This window comes from Chaetodon auriga, chromosome 19, assembly GCF_051107435.1.
Source record: "Chaetodon auriga isolate fChaAug3 chromosome 19, fChaAug3.hap1, whole genome shotgun sequence".
NCBI classification, from domain to species: domain Eukaryota; kingdom Metazoa; phylum Chordata; class Actinopteri; order Chaetodontiformes; family Chaetodontidae; genus Chaetodon; species Chaetodon auriga.
The window spans coordinates 1,819,746-1,842,798 of NC_135092.1; the positions used below are offsets into that span (position 1 = coordinate 1,819,746).

At 40.9% G+C, this 23,053-nt stretch overlaps 1 protein-coding gene across 1 annotated transcript; it reads left to right on the forward strand.

Annotated features, from left to right (window-relative positions):
• The first annotated feature begins 8,744 nt into the window (after positions 1-8,744).
• On the forward strand, positions 8,745-22,107 carry LOC143337726 (lysozyme C-like). The gene is made up of 4 exons (XM_076757477.1): positions 8,745-8,871; positions 21,197-21,355; positions 21,846-21,924; positions 22,041-22,107. Exons 1-4 carry the CDS (start codon positions 8,745-8,747, stop codon positions 22,105-22,107), a joined length of 432 nt encoding a protein of 143 aa, XP_076613592.1.
• The last annotated feature ends 946 nt before the right edge of the window (positions 22,108-23,053 follow it).

Genomic DNA, 23,053 nt, shown 5'->3' on the forward strand with positions numbered 1-23,053 from the left:
AACCTGGTGAGCTAAAATACTCTAGATTAAATGAAGCTTCACTACACCAAAGCTACTGCCAGAGAAATTACATGCAACATGGCAAAAGTAGTTTATTACATTGAAGCGATTTTTTTTTTTTTTTTTTTTTTTTTTTTTTTTTTTTTTACATTAAACCAACTTACTTCCAACTCAATGTTAACTCAGTGATCAATAACACTGTCAGTAACATGTGAAATTGGCCAAATCCACAGGAACACTGTTAACCAAATGGCAACAAACAGTAAGAACAGTAGTAACAGTAAACAGTAGTAAGAATATTGTCTTTTTCAGAAAAAGGCAAAAAACAGAACATTTTGTGCATGTAAATGTAGCCATTGTGGTTAAAATAACTACTTGCTTAAGTTTAAAGACAGATTGTTGTCATGATTAAAAGAAAACAAAACTGGAAACATGAAACAAACAGTGGAGTAAAGTTTCACATTTTGTTGGCCCATCCAACCACCCAAACCTCTTCACTCTTTTTGGGCATTTGGGAGGACTCTCTATATATTGCACATCCATGGATTTTGTGAATCTAGATAATTTATACATCTGGCCACGTAATTACATAATGATGCACTTGAAGCCAAAGAGCCAAGTGGTTCAAATGAAAGGCTTGCAGAATTCTAATAGCTGCATGTGTTATTACCTGCTGCATGTCTATCCAGCCTGGAGAAGGGATTCCTCTTGTGTTGGTCTTCATGAAGTTTCTCCATTTTTTGTCTAATTAAATGGTTTTTGCTTATCTGAATTGAGGGTATAAGGATGGAGAGTGTCTCACAATGTGCATACTATAAAGAGAGAGAAACTTGTGATTCTGGGCTCTTGCAATATAAATGACTTGACTTGTTATAGTTGTACAGATAAATAAGGTGGGTAATTCAACAGCAGCTAAATCGAAAAAATATTTTCTTTGTTGCAGAAGCATGAAACGTTTTAGAAATTCACAACTATATCTATGACCTGCATCCCCTCTCCATCATTGTTTACATTGTTTCTAGCATCTCCTTCGGCTCTCTCTCCGACTCATGGATCCATTCTCATCTCTCCCCACTTTTCGTAGTTTAATTGATCAGTCTGCCTTTGCTTGGCTGGTTAATTAATTACATTCTCTGCCTGTGTTTCAGGTTTGAGATGAGATGGAGAGAGAGGGGAGCAAGCAAGGGCATTTTGACGAAGGAAAGTCTGTAAAACACAGTGCAGCAGTAGAATGGAGAAAGTTAGTGCAGCAAATGGGGTTCAGGAACTCCATTATGAGTGTGATTACAGCCCCGTATGATAAAATGTCTCAGAATGGAACCAGCAGTGACAGGCAGCTCCTGTTCTTTTAATTGTTGATGCCCATAGGCACTCAGGAGAACGAGCAGACTCACAATTATATCTGATAAAAACAAGCAGATGAAAGTAGAATTTAAATCATGTTTCATTCAGTAAACACTGACATCAGTTTGTACAGTGTTTGTCAGTCAGTGTTTGTACACACACACAAACACACACACACACACACACACACACAAACTTTTGTACATCAAGGTACAAATTTCTAATTTCTCAGCCTCTGTACTCCTAAAAAATGTCTTTACATCCACCAGATGTCTTCACTATTGAAACTGTCTCACTTTCAAATATATCTGGTCCTTGCAAAACTGCCATTCTGTCATCTATTAACAATAGTTCAATGGCCGATAGTTCTTTATCATCTACTAGGTACTGATCCAGGAAAACTGACTGTTGAAATGAGAAAAATCTCAGACTCTTACTACAAATACAAATGTAATTCAGTTTTACACAACCAGCTGAGCTCTCTGGAGATCAGCTACAGTATATTCTTCTAATATGAGTCTGAGGGGAAACTTTCAGTATCAATGTTCCTTTAAGGAGACATTAAAGGATATGGTTAGATTATTTTAGGGTTTAATTATTACAATGTTGTACAACAAATTCCTCCAAAGTGATCAACAGCAAAGATCCCTTCCCACCCATTATTAGGAAAAGAAAAGAAAACACAAAGAGACAGAGAGAAAGGAAAAAATAAATAAATAAAGAGAAATTAATAAAAAATTGACTGCTACTGAAGTTACCAATAAGAAGGAGAAATAAGTAAATAGAACAAACTAGAAGGGGGGGGGAATCTAACCTTCTCAAGTTTGATGTGAATTAGGACCTCCCTAAGCCAGCTATTCTGTGAAGGGGGAGAACATGTTTCCACTTCAACAAAATAAGGCGTCTGGCCAATAGGCCAATACCCGGTGCTTTGCCATAGGGTGATTAGTTGTTGTAAGTGGGGGGAACCAAACAGGGCCGTGCAAGGCTCAGGACAAAGATCCATATCAAGCACTATTGCAAATGTGTCAAAAATTTGGCGCCAAAAACCACTGAGGTTTGTACAGGACCAAGACGTGTGTATGATTAGTAGGTGACTGCTTACACTTATTACAACTGTCACTGGTGTCTGGGTAAATCTTTGCCAGCCAAGTATTTGTGTAGTGCGCATTGAAAAGAACCTTACATTGTAATAAGCTGTGCCTAGCACACATGGAGGACGAGATAAAAACATAAACTGTCTTAATGATAACAGTACACAGTTAATGAAAAATCAGATTCAGGTTCCTTATCTCCAGACTTCAATATAAATTAATGTTTACTCACTGTGCTGTTTTTTGTTTGTTTTTACTTAGCCAGCTTGAACAAGCATTACGTAAGACTCAGTTCTCTCAGTATCAAGGTCAATGGTCAAGGTCAAGCTTCATTTTATTAAATAGCACATTTAAAAACAACCAAAGTTGACCAAAGTGCTTTACAGCCTTCTAAGCACTGCAAGAAGAACATACATGAACATACAATGAAAAAACAATATATATGCAGCCAGGATGTCAGCGCCGGGACTTAAAAGATTCCGTAGTCGGAGCAGCCCTAATGTCCAGCAGCAGGCTGTTCCAGAGTTTAGGGGCTGCCACTGAAAAGGCTCGGTCACCTTTAGTCCTGAGTCTGGATCTGGGGACCTCCAGGACCACTTGACTGGACGACCTCAGTTCTTTAATAGGTTTGTGGACCTGAATAAGGTCTGCTAAATAATGGGGGGCCAACCCATTATTATACCCTGGGGGTATATGCTCCCGCTTTCTAGTCCCAGTTAAAAGCAGAGTGGCACCATTTTGGACCAACTGCAGCCGGCGGAGAGACGACTGATCGAGGCCAACATACAAAGAATTACAGTAGTCCAGCCTGATTGTGATCAGAGCATGAATGCCTCTCTCAAAGTCACCACGAGGAAGTTATGGCTTGACTTTGGCGAGCATCCTTAACTGGAAGAAACTGTTTTTAACAACAGTGCTAATCTGCTTGTTGAAATTAAAGGCACCGTCAAAGAACAAACCCAGGTTTTTAACAAAGGGATGAGTGACCAACCCTACAGGGCCAAGAGTGCTAGTACAAGACTCCAGCTTGTCGGAAGAACCAAATACAACAACCTCGGTCTTGCCTTCATTAAGACAGAGGAAGTTTAAGTCCAACCATGATTTTAAGTCTTTTAAACACATAAACAACCCCCCCCAATCTGAGAGATGTATTAACTAGAGATAAAATGGTCAAACCCACAGTGTTAAAAACAGCGTTTGCAGGGCGTAGCTGTTTGACCACCTCGTAAAGACAGTGGAAGGAGAATGGCTCAAACTGCTGGAAGACAGCTGGGCACAAAGGAGGAACAGAGGGATCGAGAGAACCCATCGTGTGAGAAAAACTAAAACCAGAAATTTTGTTAATAAAACATTTTTGAAAATTCTCACACAATGAAGCTGATGGTAAAATGTGAGCTATGTCACGAGGATTAATAAGAGAGTCAATAACATTAAAAAGAACCTGAGGGCTCTGGCTGTTACTGGCCACAAGATGGGAGAAATATTCAGTTTTCGCAGCATTCACAGCTCTCTGATAATTCCCTAAAGTGTCCTGTAGAATTCCAAAGGAGACTTGGAGCTTGTCCTTTTTCCACCTCCTCTCTGCTTGTCTGCAGGCGCGTCTGAGAGAGCGAGTAAAGTCGTTCAACCAGGGCTCAGAAAGTGGCTTTGTGTGGTTGGACCTCAGAGAAGCAACAGAGTCCAAAATCTCAGTAAAGGTACAGTCAAACAGAGTTAGGAGCTCCTCAGCACTGAGATCACCGTCATCCATGGTGTACAGGAGAGAATCCTTAAAAGCAGCACTAAACTGGAAGGCAGTTAAAGGGTTAAAAGTCCGCACCCAGCGAGCGGGAGCACAGGTAGACGCCTCTGAACTAGGGACAGTAACAGTGAACACAACAGGCAGATGATATGAAATACATGTGTCACAAACTTCACTGATGCCGACACATAAACCAGAGGACAGCACAAGATCCAGTGTGTGTCCTTTGTCGTGCGTCGGGCCAGTGACAGACTGAGTGAGGTTAAAAGAGTCCAAAAGTTTAAGAAAGTACACATGTATATTAAAATCTCCAACAATTAAAAGGCGATCATATTTCAGAACAGTCCCTGCCACAAAGTCTGCAAAGTCCTGGATAAAATCCTTGTTAAATTTAGGAGGACGGTACACCACCGCACACAGGACAGTTTGAGGAAAGTTAGTCTTGAACAGCCGCAGCTCAAAGCTCAAATAGCTATCGGATGGGAGCTCCCGACAGTGGAAAGAGGATTTAAAATCAGAAGCTAGCCCCCCACGTTTACCTGTAGTCCGAAGGGAGCTGAACCAGCGGACGAAGGTTTGAGGAGTCCATGCCGCGTCTGTGAACCCGAATCCACATGGGTGGAGAAGGCACCGCTGACAGGTCAGGAACGGAGGCATCCAGCGCGCCTGGGACAACTGGATGGAGCCATCGGCATCTCATCTGCAGCGACCACCATGAGACAGGAACGGGACATTTCCTACCAGGATACGTCACACAGGTGGAGGCCAGGTAAGCCTTCACTTTCACCCACATACCTCCGCGTTTGCCCCGTCGCCTGGGGCATTTGTTGTGGGGAACCGCCGCAGGAAAGGAAATTTTAACATTCGATCTTGGATATTAAAAAGTGTTTGATGATCATAAATGAGTATGGCAGAGACATCTTGGCAGCATATACAAAGAAGTAAAATGACAGCAAACAACAAACTAGGCAGAGCTGACAGACGGCGTGCCTTGCACATCGGCGCCATCTTGTTGCTGCTGAGTCATGGTCATTCAACTTTCAACAGCAGCTTTGATTTAAGATAAGTTTTACCATAGCAACCTGATACAACAAAGTGCTGCTTCATCAAATTGCTTTTGCAGTTTAAAGGACCATATTGGTGGTTTTTGCATACTTTATACCCATATACCTGCAAACTTAAGTTTTAAGACTCATAGACTTTCTATGAAAATCAACCTGCAGTCTTGAAACTGCAGCAATAAGCCATGATCACCATCTTAATTTCTGTGTGCTAGTATGCTAACTTTTGCTGAGGCTGATGGGAATGTCATTAGTCTTTACACTCAATGAATGATAAGGGATCACTCAAGGTACCCTGTGGAGTTACTGACCGCTTGTTGTAGACAAGCAATGTTTTTACCAGTGGATCCCCGTTTTGCTTGTATTTGATATTTGAAAATATTTGAAAAATGGAATCAATTACTCATATTAGGCTACTCACTGAAAAAGTAATTACAGTCTTAATCACTCAACAGCAAAAGTCATGTTACATCTTACACTCATCACTTTACTTTCAATACTCAGCTGCTCCAGCAAAGGTGCCTTTAAACTCCATGTTCTTGACACCCACACGTCACATCTTTTGTATTTTACAGGTGTAAAAATGGAAAACAAGACACTATGGTTACAGTGACAAACAGCATCTATCTTTACATTAGCCCAAATATCTAAATGCAACTCTGCGAAGTCCTGTTTCAAAGACATTGCAACTTTGAACAAAAAGAGTCCCTCATATAGGCTTACTGGCCACAAATGTTAGCAAACTGGACACAAACACACAACAAGTGAATAACATAGGTGTGGCATTACTGGGTGTTGCATTTCTCCTCTATTGGTAAAGAATATTTGCACCCCCCTGTCCCTGTACCAAGGAAAGGTATGCAAATGTTTTACCTTTGAGGTGAGACCAAACTGACATTAACCCTCCACCTCACTTGCAGTAAGACAACAAACAAGCAGACCCCAAATTGTTGAATTAAGGAAGCATTCATGGGATTTTTATCTGTAATGTAACTGTTGAAGTTCAAAATTCCTTACACCACTTGTTACTGAAAATGTAAGCGTATTACTGAAAGACATTATCAAGTACAGGTTAGGCAAAGCTGAAAGAGAGATGACGGATAACGTGTAGTTTTCATCACTCAACGTTGTATTTTTTCCTCAGTATCCAAGAAAGACCAAGACGTGGTGTAGTGTGTGTGAGTACAATATGATACAGGTTCATGAGGAAGTTAGACAAGAACCATAGTCTGAGAAGTGTCTGCCTTCCGGACAATGACTGAAAGATGGTTCCACAGGAGAGGAGCTTGAGAACTAAAGGTTCTGGATCCCATTCTACTTTTGGAGACTTTAGGAACCATAAGTAAGCCTGCATTCTGGGAACACGGTGTTCTAGAGGGGTAATGAGAACAATTTTAAATTATATTTTAAATTTTACAGGGAGCCTGTGCAGAGTTGCTACTATCAGAGAAAATATGATCTCTCTTCCTTGTTTTTGTCAGAACACGTGCTGCAGTGTTCTAGAGCAACTGGAGAATATTCAGCAATGAATTTGGGCAGCCTGATAGTAAGGAATTGCAATAATCCAACCTAGATTAGATTTTCTGCATCATTTTAAGACCGAATGTCCACTGTTACGTAGGTTTAAAAAACAAAAAGGCAGTCCTTGAAATTTGTTTTACATGGGAGTTAAATCATATCCTGATCAAAGATAACTCCCTGGTTCTTTACAGTGGTGCTAGAAGCCAGCGCAATGCCATCCGTAACTGCTATATCATCAGAAAATGAGTTTCTAAGGTGTTAAGGGTTGAGTACTATAACTTCAGTTTTGTCCGAGTTTAGCATCAGAAAATTGCAGGTCATCCAGGTCTTATGTCCTGAAGACACACTTGTAGTCTAGTTAACTGATTGATTTCTTCTGGCTTCATTAGAAATACAGCTGGGTATCATCTGCATAGCAATGAAAATTTATCAAGTGTTTCCTGATAATGTTCCCTAAAGGAAACATATGTAAGGTGAATAGAATTGGTCCAAGCCAAGAACCCCACAGAACTCCATCGCTGGCTTGAGCACGCACTGAGGAATCATCATTAACGTGTATAAACAGAGCAATTTGAAAAGTAGGATTTAAACCAGCTTAGTGCAGTTCCCTTAATGCCAATGAAGTGTTCCAGTCTCTGCAATAGGATACCATGGTCAATGGTGTCGAATGCTGCACTCAGATCTAACAAGACTAGTACAGACACAAGTCCTTTGTTTGATGCAATGAGAAGATCATTTGTAACTTTAACCAGTGCTGTCTCTGTGCTTTGATGCACTCTAAATCCTGACTGGAAATTCTCAAATAAACTATTGTTGTTAGAAAGTCACACAGCTGATTAGCAACTGCTTTCTCAAGAATTTTTGAGAGAAATGGGAGATTAGATATATAGAATATATATATTCTTCTATGATTTCTGTAACAAATACAGTAACAAATCAAAAAGCTGCTCACTTCAATCAAAATCAGAATTGATATGTGGGCACATACAAGGAATTTCACTCCACTTTCAACATTACATTCAAGGTACTTGCATAGGAAAAAAAGGACATCCAGCTCTACAAGGACAAAAGACACACATAAAATATAAGACTGAACAATAAGTTAAGAAGTGCAAAAATATAAAATAAATGAAGCAATAAATAATATATACAAATAAATTTGCAAGCTGAAGATATTTATGTTGACAGTGACAGTGAGTGGTGAATGTACATGTTAGTGAATGGAATGGAATGGAAATGGAAAATTATAATGCTTTTATGGAATTACAGTTTCATTGTTAAGTTTGCATTTTCATTCTAACATTACTATGTTGAAAGTCCCCTCTTGGCTTCCATAAATAAGTCCCAAATGGTTGACTCTATGCCATCACTGGCCTTGCAAAGTTCAGGAAATTTTAAGAGTGGATGGCATGTTCAGCCATTTTCAACCCATATAATTGGATTTTAAAAATCTGGTAAGAAATGTTTGTATCAACACTAGCACTGATGTGTTTCATCACAGTACAATTCTATACTGTTCTAAATAACTAGTAAACAGCTCATAAAACATGTTTGAGTCTGCATTAGCGCTTTAAAGTCAGGTCGGACACTTGGACCAATAATAAATTGTCATGGCCTTTGTTGTCATTTTATTTTCCTCTGCCTTTATTTCTTTTTATATCCATTTTTCCAATGCAGATTAATCTGTAGCAGAGCTCCACCTGTACATAACCTTGTCCTTGTCTTTCAAATCAGTCTGTCCATCACACGATAACCCATTCCACCCGAAAACAAACAAATCAAAGTTCAAACGCAAAAACCCTGACTCAAACTGAGTGAAAAGTTAAATCTCCACCTCTTTCAACAGCTCTGTTGAAACTGGGACAAATTCAAAGAAAACAAGGCGTTACTGTGATCAAAGCAGCAGTTTCAGATTAGCTTCTTGACGATAAAAGGACATTTAGCTGCAGCTGTGGAAACATTCTGTCCAGCAGAGAGTTTATCATGAGGTGTCTAGTTTTTCTTCTCTTGGTGGCTTTGGCCAGTGCTAAAGTCTTCCAGCGCTGTGAATGGGCCCGAACACTGAAGAATAATGGGATGGATGGCTACCATGGCTACAGCCTGGCCAACTGTGAGTATCAGACTGTCAGTCTGTAGATACTGTATGGGGAGCAGAAAATATTACTAATTTACATGCATTTGTATTCCTTGACAGCAATGCAATCCACAACATGCTGCCTTGATACTCTGCCAACAAACTCTTTTAAAAATATCTTTAATTACATAGCTACAGATGTGTTGCAGATAATAAATAATTCTCTTGAGTCTGGTCACTTTCCCCAGGCCTTGAAAACTGCAGTAATAAAACCTCTCCTAAAAAAGACTGGATACTTCAGTAATAAGTAACTACAGGCCAATATCAAATCTTCCCTTTCTAAGAAAAATTATTGAAAAGGTTGTTTTTCAACAAACGCATGCTTTCATGATGCAGAACAATCTTTTTAATGCATTTCAGTCTGGATTTCGTCCACCCACAGCACCGAGACTGTACTTATCAAAGTTTTAAATGACATACATCTGAATAATGATGCTTCCAAAACCTCAGTCTTAGTATTATTAGATCTCAGTGCTGCCTTTGATACAGTTGATCATGACATACTTCTTGACAGACTGGAAAAGTGGGTGGGACTTACTGGCACTGTGCTACACTGGTTCAAATCTTATTTACAAGATAGAGACTCCTTTGTGTCAATTGGTGAGCATGTGTCTGAACGAAAAAAGATGATGTGTGGGGTGCCACAAGGGTCCATTCTCGGACCACTTCTTTTCAATATCTACATGTTGCCCCTAGCTCAGATTATGGAGCATCATAATATTTCTTATCATAGTTACGCAGATGATACACAACTTTATATTTCAGTGTCATCGCATGACTACAGTCCCTTACTTTCACTGAGTGAGTGTATTCATCAAATCAATGAGTGGATGTGCCAGAATTTTCTTCAGCTTAATGCAGATAAGACAGAAGTGATTGTATTTGGCCCCAAAAATGAAAGGTCAAAGAATGCTCACCTTAATTTCATGTCACTGACAACAACAGATAAAGCCAGAAATCTTGGTGTAATTATTGATTTTGACCTGAATTTTAACAATCATTTAAAGCTCATTACCAAATCAGCCTACTACCACCTGAAAAATATAACCAGAATTAAGGGATGTCTGTCCAAAGAAGACATGGAAAAACTAGTTTATGCATTTATTTTCAGTAGGTTGGACTACTGCAATGGAGTCTTTTCTGGCCTAACCAAAAAATCAATTAGGCAACTACAGCTGATTCAAAATGCTGCTGCACCAGTCCTTACAAACACCAGAAAAATGGACCATATCACACCAGTCCTCAGATCACTACACTGGCTTCCTGTGAGTCAAAGAATAGACTTTAAAATCTTACTGTTGGTCTACAAAGCATTAAATGGTCTAGGACCGAAATATATTCTAGATTTATTAACTCCATATGAAGTATCCAGACCTCTTAGGTCATCAGGGACTGGTCTATTGTGTGTTCCCAGAATGAGAACCAAACAAAGTGAAGCAGCTTTCAGTTATTGCTCCTCACCTGTGGAACATTCTCCCTGCACACCTGAGGTCTGCACCAACTGTCAGCGCATTTAAATCAGGGTTGAAAACATTATTAATAGCTACAGCTTTTACTTAAAGTAAATATATTTGCTCAATGAATTTAATCATTCTTAATGCTAAATTATTGTCTTTTATTGGCTTCTGTTTTTAATTTTCCTTTAATTGAATTTTATTTTTATTTTTCTATTCTCTTCTAATCTCTTTCTTTCTTTCTTTCTTTCTTTTTTCTTTGAAATGTATGATTTTAATGTATTTTTATGCTTCTATAAAGCACTTTGAATTACCCGGTGTATGAATTGTGCTATACAAATAAATTTGCCTTGCCTTGCCTTGCCTTGCCAATGTAACAATAGCAATGCAGTGACCCACCAGCAGAGACCCTACACTGTGCCTGTATTTCCTTCTTTTCTTCATATTTTGCTATGATTTGTTTCTGGACCGCGACCTTTGGGACAGTGCGTGTGTAGCCCCCAACCAATAACAGCAAACATGCGAAGTTGGGACGTCAGACCATAAACAGCACACATCCAAGAGGAAGCTACAAATATACTGGGCATAGCACTGACAAAACAAATATAGCAATGCAAAACACCAAGCATACAAAGCCAAGCCATGCATACTAAAGCATGTACTGTAATGTTTTCATTTTTAAATTAAAAAAATGGAAATTTGGTTTCATTGAAATCAATTAGCAATTCATGCTAAAATTGTCTAATTGATCTGAATGAACATCGAGTTCATATCATATTTTGTTACCTTCTTAATGCTATCTCATATGTTTTCATGATAAGATAAGATAAGACTTTATCCCACACTGGGGAAATTCACTTGTTACAGCAGCAGCATAAAAAGAAGAGGTAGAAAACAGAACAAATAGACAATCAAAAATATGCAAAAACATGTACAGTTCTAGATTATTTGTTAGAAATCATCAAGTTTTCTGACAGGAGTCTCAGAATGTTTGTGAGACTCCTGAACAGAACCTCTCCTGATCACAGCATCCATATATACTGTATATGGTTTGTTTACATTGTGAATATAGTGCTGGAATTGATATAAAGCATAACTGAAGGAGACCTGCAAAGACAAGCCTGCCTGCTCATTTATGGAGTCCACTGGTTTAACTTAAGGGTCAAAGGGAATCATAAATGTGTCTTGCCTAAGCCCCATTCCTGTGAAATTTCGGCTGTTTGGGTCAGAGTGTTTCTAGTTGTTTTTGTTGTTGTTGTTGATGTTGTTTAATCTAGAAGGTAACCATGGTGAACAGTACATAAGAAAATCTATTTCTGACTTTTATTCATGGCATATTTTAGATACCTTGAGGGGACCAATCTCACTGTTACTATTCAAGACCTGGAGACATTTTGTAAAAAAATTGGCTTGTTGTCGTTCTTGTTATCTGCACTGTTAGAGAACACACATCAGGGTTAGACTTACTTTTAGCAAGCTGGGAAGGCGAAGGTATGAGAATGCTCTAAATCACATATGTCAGACTCAAGGCAAAACAGGGGTTTTCAAGGCAGATGGGAGGCAAAGTATATGTTCGCGGATATGAAGGGCAGAGCTGTTTGTCTTCTGTGCAGAGACAGTGTGGCTGTAATGAAAGAATATAACCTAAGAGGACACAATGAAACGGAGAAACCGTGACAGGTAAATCTGGAAAAGCTGTATAAAGAGCCAGAAGAAATGAATGCAACTGATTTTTCTTGTATTTAATGTTTAATGTTGTTGGTTATAGATAAAAATGTTTTATAAGCTGTTTTAGTTTCAGGTTCAAGTATCTGGCTGAGACTAGTGTGCATCAGAAAACAGAAAACGCAGGTTCAATATATGTTGACTTTTTGCACTCTTTTCTTGCTACCACTGGGCATGTTTGGTTTTTCTTTAAAAGAAATTATTTTTTGGCTGTTGTTGGCCTGCGGGAAAAAGCTGCAGATAATAAGAAGAAATGAAATGATTGCAACTGATTTTTCATTTATTTGATGATTAATGTTGTTTTATAGGCAATACGTTATAGGCTGTGTTAGTTCCAGGTCAATGTGTGCAATAGTTTTCAATAAATATTGAACCAGTCCGACCCTCTGCAATTTATTTCATTTTGGCCCACTGTGTATTGGAGTTTGACACCCCTGCTTTAAATGATGAAAAACGAGGAAATCTTTTTGGCCATAAATACACAGGACAAAGAATTAAAGTTGCATAATAAGTATTTGATGTCTCAGAAACTTACACTTGTGTTGTTTGGGTTTTCTTTGAATGGTACTGGGTATTTCCCAGGCACTATTTGTTTAATCTCTTCAACATGGTGGTGAATTCTACAAAGTGACTCTTACATGTCTGTCATTCCTAAAAGTCAAGATACTTAGCATCAAGGGTGTGAGTAAGATTTGTAAAAGAAATAAAAACATACCTAAAACATGACAAGGTCATATCTTAAAGGACCAGTCCTTAGGATTTAGTGACATCTTGTGGTTGTCTGAGGTTCTGGATTGCAACCAGCTGACTAATCCTTACCTCATCCTCCCCCACAGTGGCTGCTAAAAAGGTCCCCAAAAAAGGGTTTGTTGTACAAACATGGTGGTACAACGTGGTGAACTCTGTGGAAGAGGACCTGCTGGCTCTATAAAAAGCTATTCTAACATAGCGAAAACACAAGTTGTAATGTTCTTATTCTATCATGAATACTTTGTGCTAGCTTCAGCTAGTTTTTACTTCCTTTATACATGCAGAGGTCTGTGTATGTTTTTAAATTGCCACCTACTGGTTACATCTTTGTTAGGACCTATCATTACATCACCACCAAAATGTTTTAACACGGTATAAAGAAATGTATTTTAGCTTTTATTTGTCTATATTCCAAAATACCTTGAATATCCCTGGCCAAACCAAATAAGTCTCAATATTCAACATCATGTTACATTACAAAACTTCTTTTTTTTTTCTTTTTTTCTTTTTTTTAAACTTCAGCAGTTCCCAGTTCACATTTGCTCTATGAGTCTCTCTGGTGGTTTTCTAGGTCTGGTAGACCTTCTGAGTGTCTCAGCCATTGCAGACGTAGGAAGCTCTGTGTAGGGCATGTCTAGAGCAACACCATCTAATTGTTCCAATCCAGCAGGGAATTGGGAAAGTATTCCATATATTGTCTTTTTCTTTGATCAAATTAGTTAACTATTTAACTTTGGCCCTCAATCCTTACAGTACCCTTTTCTTGAAGAGGTTTCAGACGTCTTGTCGCTCTATCATAGATCATTTTCTGTCTGTTCTTGAGTCTCATCCGTTTATTAGTCAGTTCATCGCTGCTGTTTTTGTCATTATTTTCTTGTGGAATGTGTGGAAGTGTGGTGCACAGCTTGCGATGTATTAGTAGCTCAGCAGGGGATGCTCCACACTCCAGAGGTGCAGCCCTGTAGCTCAGCAAAACCAGGTATGGGTCTGTTTGACTGTCCTTTGCCGTTTTTAATAGTCTCTTAACAATTTGGACCCCTTTGTCAGCCTGTCCATTAGCCTGTGGGTACAAAGGGCTTGAGGTAATATGGATGCTGAAATCCATACTGCTTTTCAATTAACCACAGTCATATTGGGACTATTAAGATGGCGAGTGGGAAGGCACAGGCTGATGCAGGCTGTAGTACCCCCACGTGGTAGTTTATAGGGCAGAAACCAGGACTATTTACAGGCAAAGAAAAATATATGAATAGGAAAAAAAAAAAAGTCTTCAAAAAAAAAAAAAAAAAAAAAAGAAAAATAAAGGATTAAATAATGGCTCAAGAAAACTACATAAACAATGAAAAAACAGAACTAAGCTATAAACCAAAGCATAGGAGCCCTATGTACTAGGCCAGCAGTCCTGCTCCTAGCAACTGGCTGGAGTTCGGCAGAGTGAGCCTCTCACCCATGGGTGCTGGCCACCTACATTCTCTTAGCCCCTCCTACAGAGACAAAACATAATTAATTTTCAGTTAACACCTTAATACATCATAGGTCCCATTCAATATAGCCATACTAACCTTATCAAAATATGTAACAGAACATAATAAATTGCAATGGCCCTACAAACCGTTACATGCATAAAAGAATACATATACACACTAATCAATTTGGACCCCCCTCCTCTCAACCACACCTGGCACAGTCCAGTGCCACCCCTCTCCATAAATGAGGATGGACTCCTCCGACTCAGTTTCATTGGCTGGGACTGAACCGGAACTAGTAAGTGTAAGATAAGATAAGATAAGATAAGATATACCTTTATTAGTCCCACAGTGGGGAAATTTCAGGTATTATAGCAGCAAAGTGGATAGCAAAAAAAAGAGGGCACCAATTAAAAGGACATTAAATATCAAACAAGCAATACAAACAATATAAACAAGGAATATTGAAAAATATGAACAATAGGAACTGATATTGCAATTGGATGATAGTACTCCTGACTGGAGTATTGATATTGAACATAGGAGTAATAATACACCTGATAAATTTACAGTTAGCTTAGCTTAACCAACAATAAGGTAAAAGTAAGGTAAGGTAAGAGTATCTGTTAATATTAGAGCTGACATTTTATTACATTAATACTTTACAAGAAATTGCTTTCAGCTATTGCTGAATTAAAGACATTAAAAAAAAAAAAAAAAAAAACTTAATTATTTCGGCAGTGTAGACCAGCCAGCCACTCATGGGTTTCTTGCCCCACACCACAACATGGTGATGATCCACATCTTTAGTGGTGTTTCACCAGACCTTTGCAAGTAATTAACCTAGCAAACAACCATGAGAAGTATCTCAGTGATGAATGTATCGCCCCTAAACACACAAAGCATGGATGGAAACCGTAAGCAGTTTGGTAACAATCAGGTAAACAAGGTGTGTGATGGCCACACCTACCACCACACAGGTGATTCAGATGTCGATAACAATCTTACACTCTTAATGATTCATTTATTCCTTTAGTTTGTTGACCTTTTGGCCTCATGAACATTCTCTTCACATTGTACATACATCAGCAAATACATGCAATACAGTCCAGGTTTACAGTGAAGAAATACAGAGTGGGTAACTTTTTTATTGCACTGCCCCTGGAGGCCCAGCTCAGAAACGTCATACACAATGACAAAATTTGTGCACATAGTGTTGCACCTGCACCTCCAAAGACTTCTGTCAAAGAGTGTGTTCACTTTGAACAGTTTGTCTTTAAATGATCAGTTGGACATGAAAAATACAAAACTCAAGTTTTTCCTTTGGTACTAGTCAGTGAATCCCTTGCCAAACCAGTCATAGTAGAAAAGTGACAAGAGTGACAAGAGCAGACAAGAGTTTATCTTTTCAAAACAAACTATGACTTCACACAAGTCACTTAGGGATGAGCGAGTGCACCACTATCTGTATCTGTTCAACCATCTAAATTATCTGTATCTGTATTTGTACTCGGAGTGAGTGGGGCCTAACTGAAATGGGTGGGGCTTAAATCGATACATTATTTTAAGTCTGAAATTGATATACAATAAAAATATTAATATAGGTTACTTTGTGTGTTCAGCTATATGTGTGTATGTGTGGAAGTGGTCTGTAAGACTGTTTATTTTTTTAATGATCTGTGTGAAATTGGTGATTCATGCAAACACCCAGTGATGGCAAACAGGGAAATAATATGTCAGCCTTGTTCACTGTATTCTTCTCAAAAGCACCGCGTTCAGTACGAGCAAAGTTTTCCAACTGACTTTATATCACCAGCCAAACTAAGAGCAAGCACCGGAGTGGAGTGGAGGCAGTGACCGACGCGACACAAGCCGTTTTCAGCTCTGTCTTGTCAAATGCACCGCATACGTTACGAAACAAGTTCACTTCAAGTAACTTTAAATATCATACAAACCGAAATAGAGGCGAGCTGAAGAAAACATAAGGAGTACTGAAGAGAGCAACATGGGCACAGCCCACTGTCTGTGTGTGTGCCAGAGTGGGGCACAGCTCTGGCTGCAGAGACGTGTAGGGAGGGGCGGGCACTGTGTGTGACTGGCCAATCACAGAGCGTGAAGACAGTCAGTTACCCAATGAGGATTTTCCTTCAGCACGAGCACGGATATTGAGGAGTTTTACTCGTATCATGCTCGTACTCGTCAAATAGTGTTGGGGATTCCGACTCTTCTAAGAGAGCTGGTTCTCATGACTCGGCTCTCATAAAAGAGCCGGCTGTTTCGGCTCCCCAGTGGTTCCTCAGATTTTTTGCTGCTTAAATTAATTTATTACCAAAATAATGTGAAATTATGTGTAAAATTAATTACTAATGTACAAAACATACTTTTTAGCAAATTTTACTGCATTCACTCATTTTCTCACCTTTCCAGCGTTTGGTCTGCGGCTGTGTGTGTGTGTGTGTGTGTGTGTGTGTGTGTGTGTGCGCATGTCTGTCTGTAACCCCCCACCCCCCCCGCTCAGTGCGTACACACAGCCACCACACATCATGTAGTTGACAAATCACATGCGGCTTGAACGTAAAAAAAAGTCGAGAACAAAAACAAAAAAACCCCGAAAGCCGCTCCCACTCCGGTTCCCAGGCAGGAGCCGGCTCCGATGTTCACTTCAAAGAGCCGGCTCTGAGAGCCGTTTCGTTTGCGACCAACACATCACTATCGTCAAAAATGTTTTATCAACCCTACAAGTCACACTGCAGTGGTATTTTCACGCAGCGCAGTCGGGCGCGGAGCGCACTTGCTATTTTGGTAAACCGAGGCGCACAGAGGTACGCCAGGATGGACGTTGCGGCGCAGCGGATTTAGCTTTTCAGTCCATTTCGGTCCACGCTGGTGGCACTGAAACCTCGCCACCCTAGACCTGGTTTAACTCTGTGCGCCAGCAGCACGCCGCTGGACAAGTGGATTTTCGTAAGCCAGTGAAATCGTGCGCCCACGTCACCAATACCTCACAGGCAGGTTTCCACAGTGTCTGGTGTTTCACTGCAATCAATAATTAGCAACAGCCACGATTCAATGCAACTAACTAACTAACTGAGTCAGCACATACAGTCAGACCTTAATTTATATATTTTGATCAGTATCTCATCTGACCACATCGCAAGCGCGTTTGGCATGTGTAATGGTCACTCAACCTGACCGAATGTACACAGGTGAAAAAGGGATGCAAACTAATCAATTAACGTCGCTGTGCCAACCAGAAACAGCCGTGGCATCCTGCAGAGCATATATACTGCATCTATCTCAGAGCACTCGAGAGACAGAGACAGACAGACAGACGTCATTTCATTCCAAATACAAATCAGAATCAGAATCAGAATCAGAAAAAGCTTTATTGCCAAGTACGATTTTACACATACGAGGAATTTGTTGTGGTGAAATTGGTGTATGACACATCTACTAAAATAAAAGCACAAAATATAACAATTTAAATATATATACACAAGTCCGTTTTTTGTTGTTTGTTATTTTCCGGACACACAGTCTGTTTTTCAGAAAGAAGTCCAAGTTGAGCGTTAATGTAACGCATAGAGTTGTATTTATATCAATGTGACAAAATGAGTCCGAGGTGGAATGTGAAGAGTGTCGGGGGGGGTTCCAGGCCTTGTTGATAAGGCTGACAGCAGACAGGAAAAAACTGTTCTTGTGGCATGTGGTTTTGGTCCTGATGGACCGCAGCCTCCTGCCAGAGGGGAGTGACTCAAAGAGTTTGTGTCCGGGGTGAGAGGGATCAGCCACAATCTTTTCTGCATGCCTCAGGGTCCTGGAGGCATACAGGTCCTGAAGAGATGGGAGATTGCAGCCAATCACCTTCTCTGCAGACCGAATGACACGCTGCAGTCTGCCCTTGTCCTTGGCGGTGGCAGGAGCAGACAGTGATGGAGGAGGTGAGGATGGACTCAATGATGGCAGTGTAGAAGTGCACCATCATTGTCTTTGGCAGGCTGAATTTCTTCAGCTGCCATAGGAAGTACATCCTCTGCTGTGCTTTCCTGATGAGGGAGCTGATGTTCGGCTCCCACTTGAGTTCCTGGGAGATGATAGTTCCCAGGAAGCGGAAAGACTCCACAGTGTCAATAGTGGAGTCACAGAGGGTGATGGGGGCAGGTAAGGCTGAGTTCTTCCTGTTGTCCACAACCATCTCCACTGTCTTTAGAGCATTGAGCTCCAGGTTGTTCTGGTTGCACCAGGTCACCAGATGGTCAACCTCCCACCTGTAGGCGGACTCATTGCCATCAGAGATGAGTCCGATGAGGGTGGTGTCATCCGCAAACTTCAGGAGCTTGACAGACTGGTGACTGGAGGTGCAGCTGTTTGTGTACAGGGAGAAGAGCAGAGGAGAAAGAACACAGCCCTGGGGGGATCCGGTGCTGATGGTCTTAGCGTCAGAGACATGTTTCCCCAGCTTCACGCACTGTTTCCTGTCAGACAGGAAGTCTGCAATCCACCTGCGAGTGGAGTCAGGCACACTCAGCTGGGAGAGCTTCTCCTGAAGCAGAGTTGGGATGATGGTGTTGAAGGCAGAGCTGAAATCCACAAACAGGATCCTAGCGTAGGTTCCTATGGAGTCCAGGTGCTGGAGGATGAAGTAGCGGGCCAAGTTGGCTGCACCGTCTACAGACCTGTTGGCTCTGTAGGCAAACTGCAGGGGGTCCGGGAGAGGGTCAGTGATGTCTCTGAGGTGTGAGAGGACAAGGCGTTCAAAGGACTTCATGACCACAGAGGTCAGGGCGACTGGTCTGAAGTCATTAAGTCCTGTGGTCCTTGGCTTCTTGGGAACAGGGATGATGGTTGAAGACTTGAAGCAGGCTGGCACGTGACATGTCTCCAATGAGGTGTTAAAAATGTCTGTGAACACTGGAGACAGCTGATCGGCGGTGGGCATTGGTGGAGGTGACTGGAGCTGGAGCTGTTCGGAGGTGTCGTGGGGGATGGTTGCTGGACTGTCCCTTTGTCTTTCAAAGCGGCAGTAGAACTGGTTCAGGTCGTTGGCTAGACGTCGATTGTAGATGGAGTGGGGGGCTTTAGGCTTGTAGTTAGTGATCTGCCCGAGCCCTTTCCAGACAGACGCAGAGTCGTTAGCTGAGAATTGGTGTTGGAGCTTCTCCGAGTACAGTCATTTAGCCTCTTTCACCGTCTTGCCAAACTTGTACTTCGACTCTTTGTATCTGTCTTTGTCCCCACTCCTGAAGGCCTCTTCCTTTGCCAACCTTAGCTGCCTGAGTTGGGCTGTGAACCAGGGTTTGTCATTGTTGTAACTCACTCTGGTGCGTGATGGAACACAGCAGTCCTCACAGAAGCTGATGTAGGACGTCACAGCCTCCGTGTACTCATCCAGACTGTTGGTAGCAGTCCTGAACACATCCCAGTCAGTAGAGTCCAAACACGCCTGGAGATCCTCCACAGCCTCGCTGGTCCACTTCCTTGATGTCCTCACTACAGGTTTGCAGAGCTTTAGTTTCTGCCTGTATGCAGGAATCAGGTGTACCATGACGTGGTCAGAGTGGCCCAGTGCAGCACGGGGGACGGCGTGATAAGCATCCCTGACTGTGGTGTAACAGTGATCCAGAATGTTCTCCTCTCTGGTCGTGCATTTGATAAACTGTCTGTATTTAGGGAGTTCGTGCGTGAGGTTACCTTTGTTAAAGTGGCCAAGGACAATAACTAAGGAGTCCGGGTTGGTCCGCTCCACACGCAGTATCTGGTCAGCGAGCATACGCTGTGCATCCTGCACGTTGGCCTGTGGCGGGATGTAAATGCCGACCAGAATGAATGAAGCAAACTTACAGGGTGAATAAAAAAGCTTACAGTTAATGGTGAAAGATTCCAGGTCAGGAGAACAGTGCTGCTGGACCACTCTCACGTCGTTGCACCAACCGCTGTTGATGTAGAAACATGTTATCAAATGTTATCATTGTAATGCTTAACGTTATCTACAAAGATGGAGTACATCACTGCTTTGAGGAAGAGGAGGAGGCCGAGGATTTACCATCTAAGGAGCTCATATTTAGACATGAGTGAGCAGGAGTGCTGGTGGGCCACGAGAATAACGCCTTCAACATTGTAGGCTATGCAATTTTCTTTAATCGTCTACTCTTTTGCACGTCACAGGAACAAATTACATCTGCCAAGGGAGGTCGTCGATGTGGTAGCTTGCATCGTGGCCTCCGATGCGCACCCCGGCTGCGCTCTCCCGGCTGCGGGCTCAGTCATCCTCGAAACTTACCATGCACCTCGCCAGCGGTGTTTTTAAAGGTGAGGCGAGGAGCTGGTGTGATTGGTGAACATTGGACTCGGCTGTGTCAAACCCACTCCACGCCCCCTCCCTTCCCACCTTCCGAGTTGCGCCGCTGGGTGGGACTGAGATGAGAAGGGGGAGTAGTTGCGCCCGCAGCGCAGTGCACAAAAATACCAAAGTCTGCGCTGCCACGCCCCATTGGTGAAGCGCACCTGACTTTGCGCCGCACTTCTGCCGCACTGGTGGCGGAAACAAAAATAGGGCTCCATGTCTGCATTTCATTACTATGATACAGTAGACGTTGATGGCGAAATAGTGCATGCAGAGTTACACCCAAAAGACAAAGAGAAAACTGAGACTGATACATTAAATGAGTCAAGATAGTTTTTAATTTTAAAAATAGTGTGTTAATTGATCTTAAAAGGTCATTTAAATAATTAATCATTTCAAGGTCCTAGACTACTATCCTTTTCTAGAGCATTCAATCACATCTGCCAGTCTTGATTAATAGATGAGGCTGTCATGGAGATGGTTTACTGTTACCATGTGGGTTTAATAACCAAAGCTGATCTTTCAGGTGGTCTATGTATTAGTCTGTTCTGTTTCCTCTGCAGGGGTTTGTCTGTCCAAGTGGGAGTCGAGCTACAACACCAGAGCCATCAACCACAACAATGATGGATCCACTGACTACGGCATCTTCCAGATCAACAGCCGCTGGTGGTGTGACGATGGCATCACTCCTTCATCTAATGCATGCAACATCAAGTGCAGCGGTCAGTGATGAACCACCACACACAAGACTTTAACTACACAGTAGCATTTTCCTCCTATTTCCTTACTTTCTATGTTGTTGTGCAAGTTCTATTCACACATCCCATTATGTCCTGCTCCACCACCGATAAATCAATACAGTGCTTCTAGTATTAACAGTGAATCAAACGACTCTGTATTATGTAAATGTGTCTCTGATAGTATGCTTAAATCTCCCCATTCTCAATGTTGTTTTCAACAAAAAAAAACCCTACTCAGCACCAAACAGCAGGCAGACAAAGTTAGTGATTAGCTCGGAACACGGTGGAGTGTTTAGCAGCTAAAAAGCCAGATAGTTACCAGGTGAAATGATCATAACTGAGCTTTTGAGAGGGTTATTTTTTGTTTTGTTTTTTTTGTTTTTTTTTTACTTATAATGTTGTACATGCCATTCCAATAATGTCAATTAATGTAAATTACCATTCAAATCCAGATTTTCTTTCTTTTTCACAGAGCTTCTGACAGACGATGTCACAGTGGCAATCAATTGTGCCAAACGCGTCGTTAGGGATCCCAACGGCATTGGAGCATGGTAAGATTGTACTGACTACACAAACCTTCACATGTGAAGAAATTAGTGACATCATGCTATCTGTTGGTAAAGATTTTATTTTTAAAGCACTCAGAGGTCCTACTATCTGATTTCAGGGTGGCCTGGCGCCATCACTGCCAGAACCGTGACCTGAGCTCCTACGTGTCAGGATGTGGTGTTTAATGAACACATGGAAGCAGGACAGCGTCATCATTATGAAATTCTCCCATCTTCAGCTGCGATGGATTAAAACATTTCTATTGTTTCCAAGGAAAACAAAAATACAGAAAAACAAATGCATCACTCACCTAGTATTAGACCTATCTGAGGTGCTGGATTGATAAGCTATCAAACTGAATGAAAACAGCATCTGCACACTCAAATCTTTTTTTTTTTTTTTTTTTAATTTTTTAATAAGCAAGCCTTAGTTCCTTTAAGGAACCAAAAAGCTTGGCAATTAAAAAGATTTTTGAAAAGATTTGAGTGTGCGGATCCTTTCATTCAAATTAAGTGAATTCAAATCTTTACTTTCAATAGAGTTAGCTCATACTTAACTTGATTTGTCAGATCTAGTCAGTGAAAAGAAATATCATGTTTTCATGTTGAGTACATGTTGAGTATAATAAACCATATAAATAATAAACATGATGTAATGCATGTTTTGTACATTATTAATTAATTTTACACGTAATTTAACATTATTTTTGGTCATAAATTAATTTAAGCAACAAAAAATCTGAGGAGCCACTTGGGAGCCAAAACAGCCGGCTCTTTTAAGAGAGCCGAACCAGCTCTCTTAGAAGAGTCGGAATTCCCATCACTACAAGCTCCAGTCTTTTCATTCTTGCTGCTTAACTGCGATCACTCACAGTAGTTATAGAAATATTTCTGTGCACATGGAAGTTCAAGATATGACTCTGAATGCAATCAAACTAAATACTTAAGTAAATAATAAAGGGACATGGTTGTAATAATGTAAGTACAGTTAACTGCACAATAAGTTACTCTATTTGTTGCCTCATTGCACAGATATCTGTCCTTACAGTACAGGTGAATTTATGCTGGAAACACTGAAACACTTTTCAGTGTTTCCAGAAGCCCAAATTCAGCTAAAGCGTGACGTGCTGCA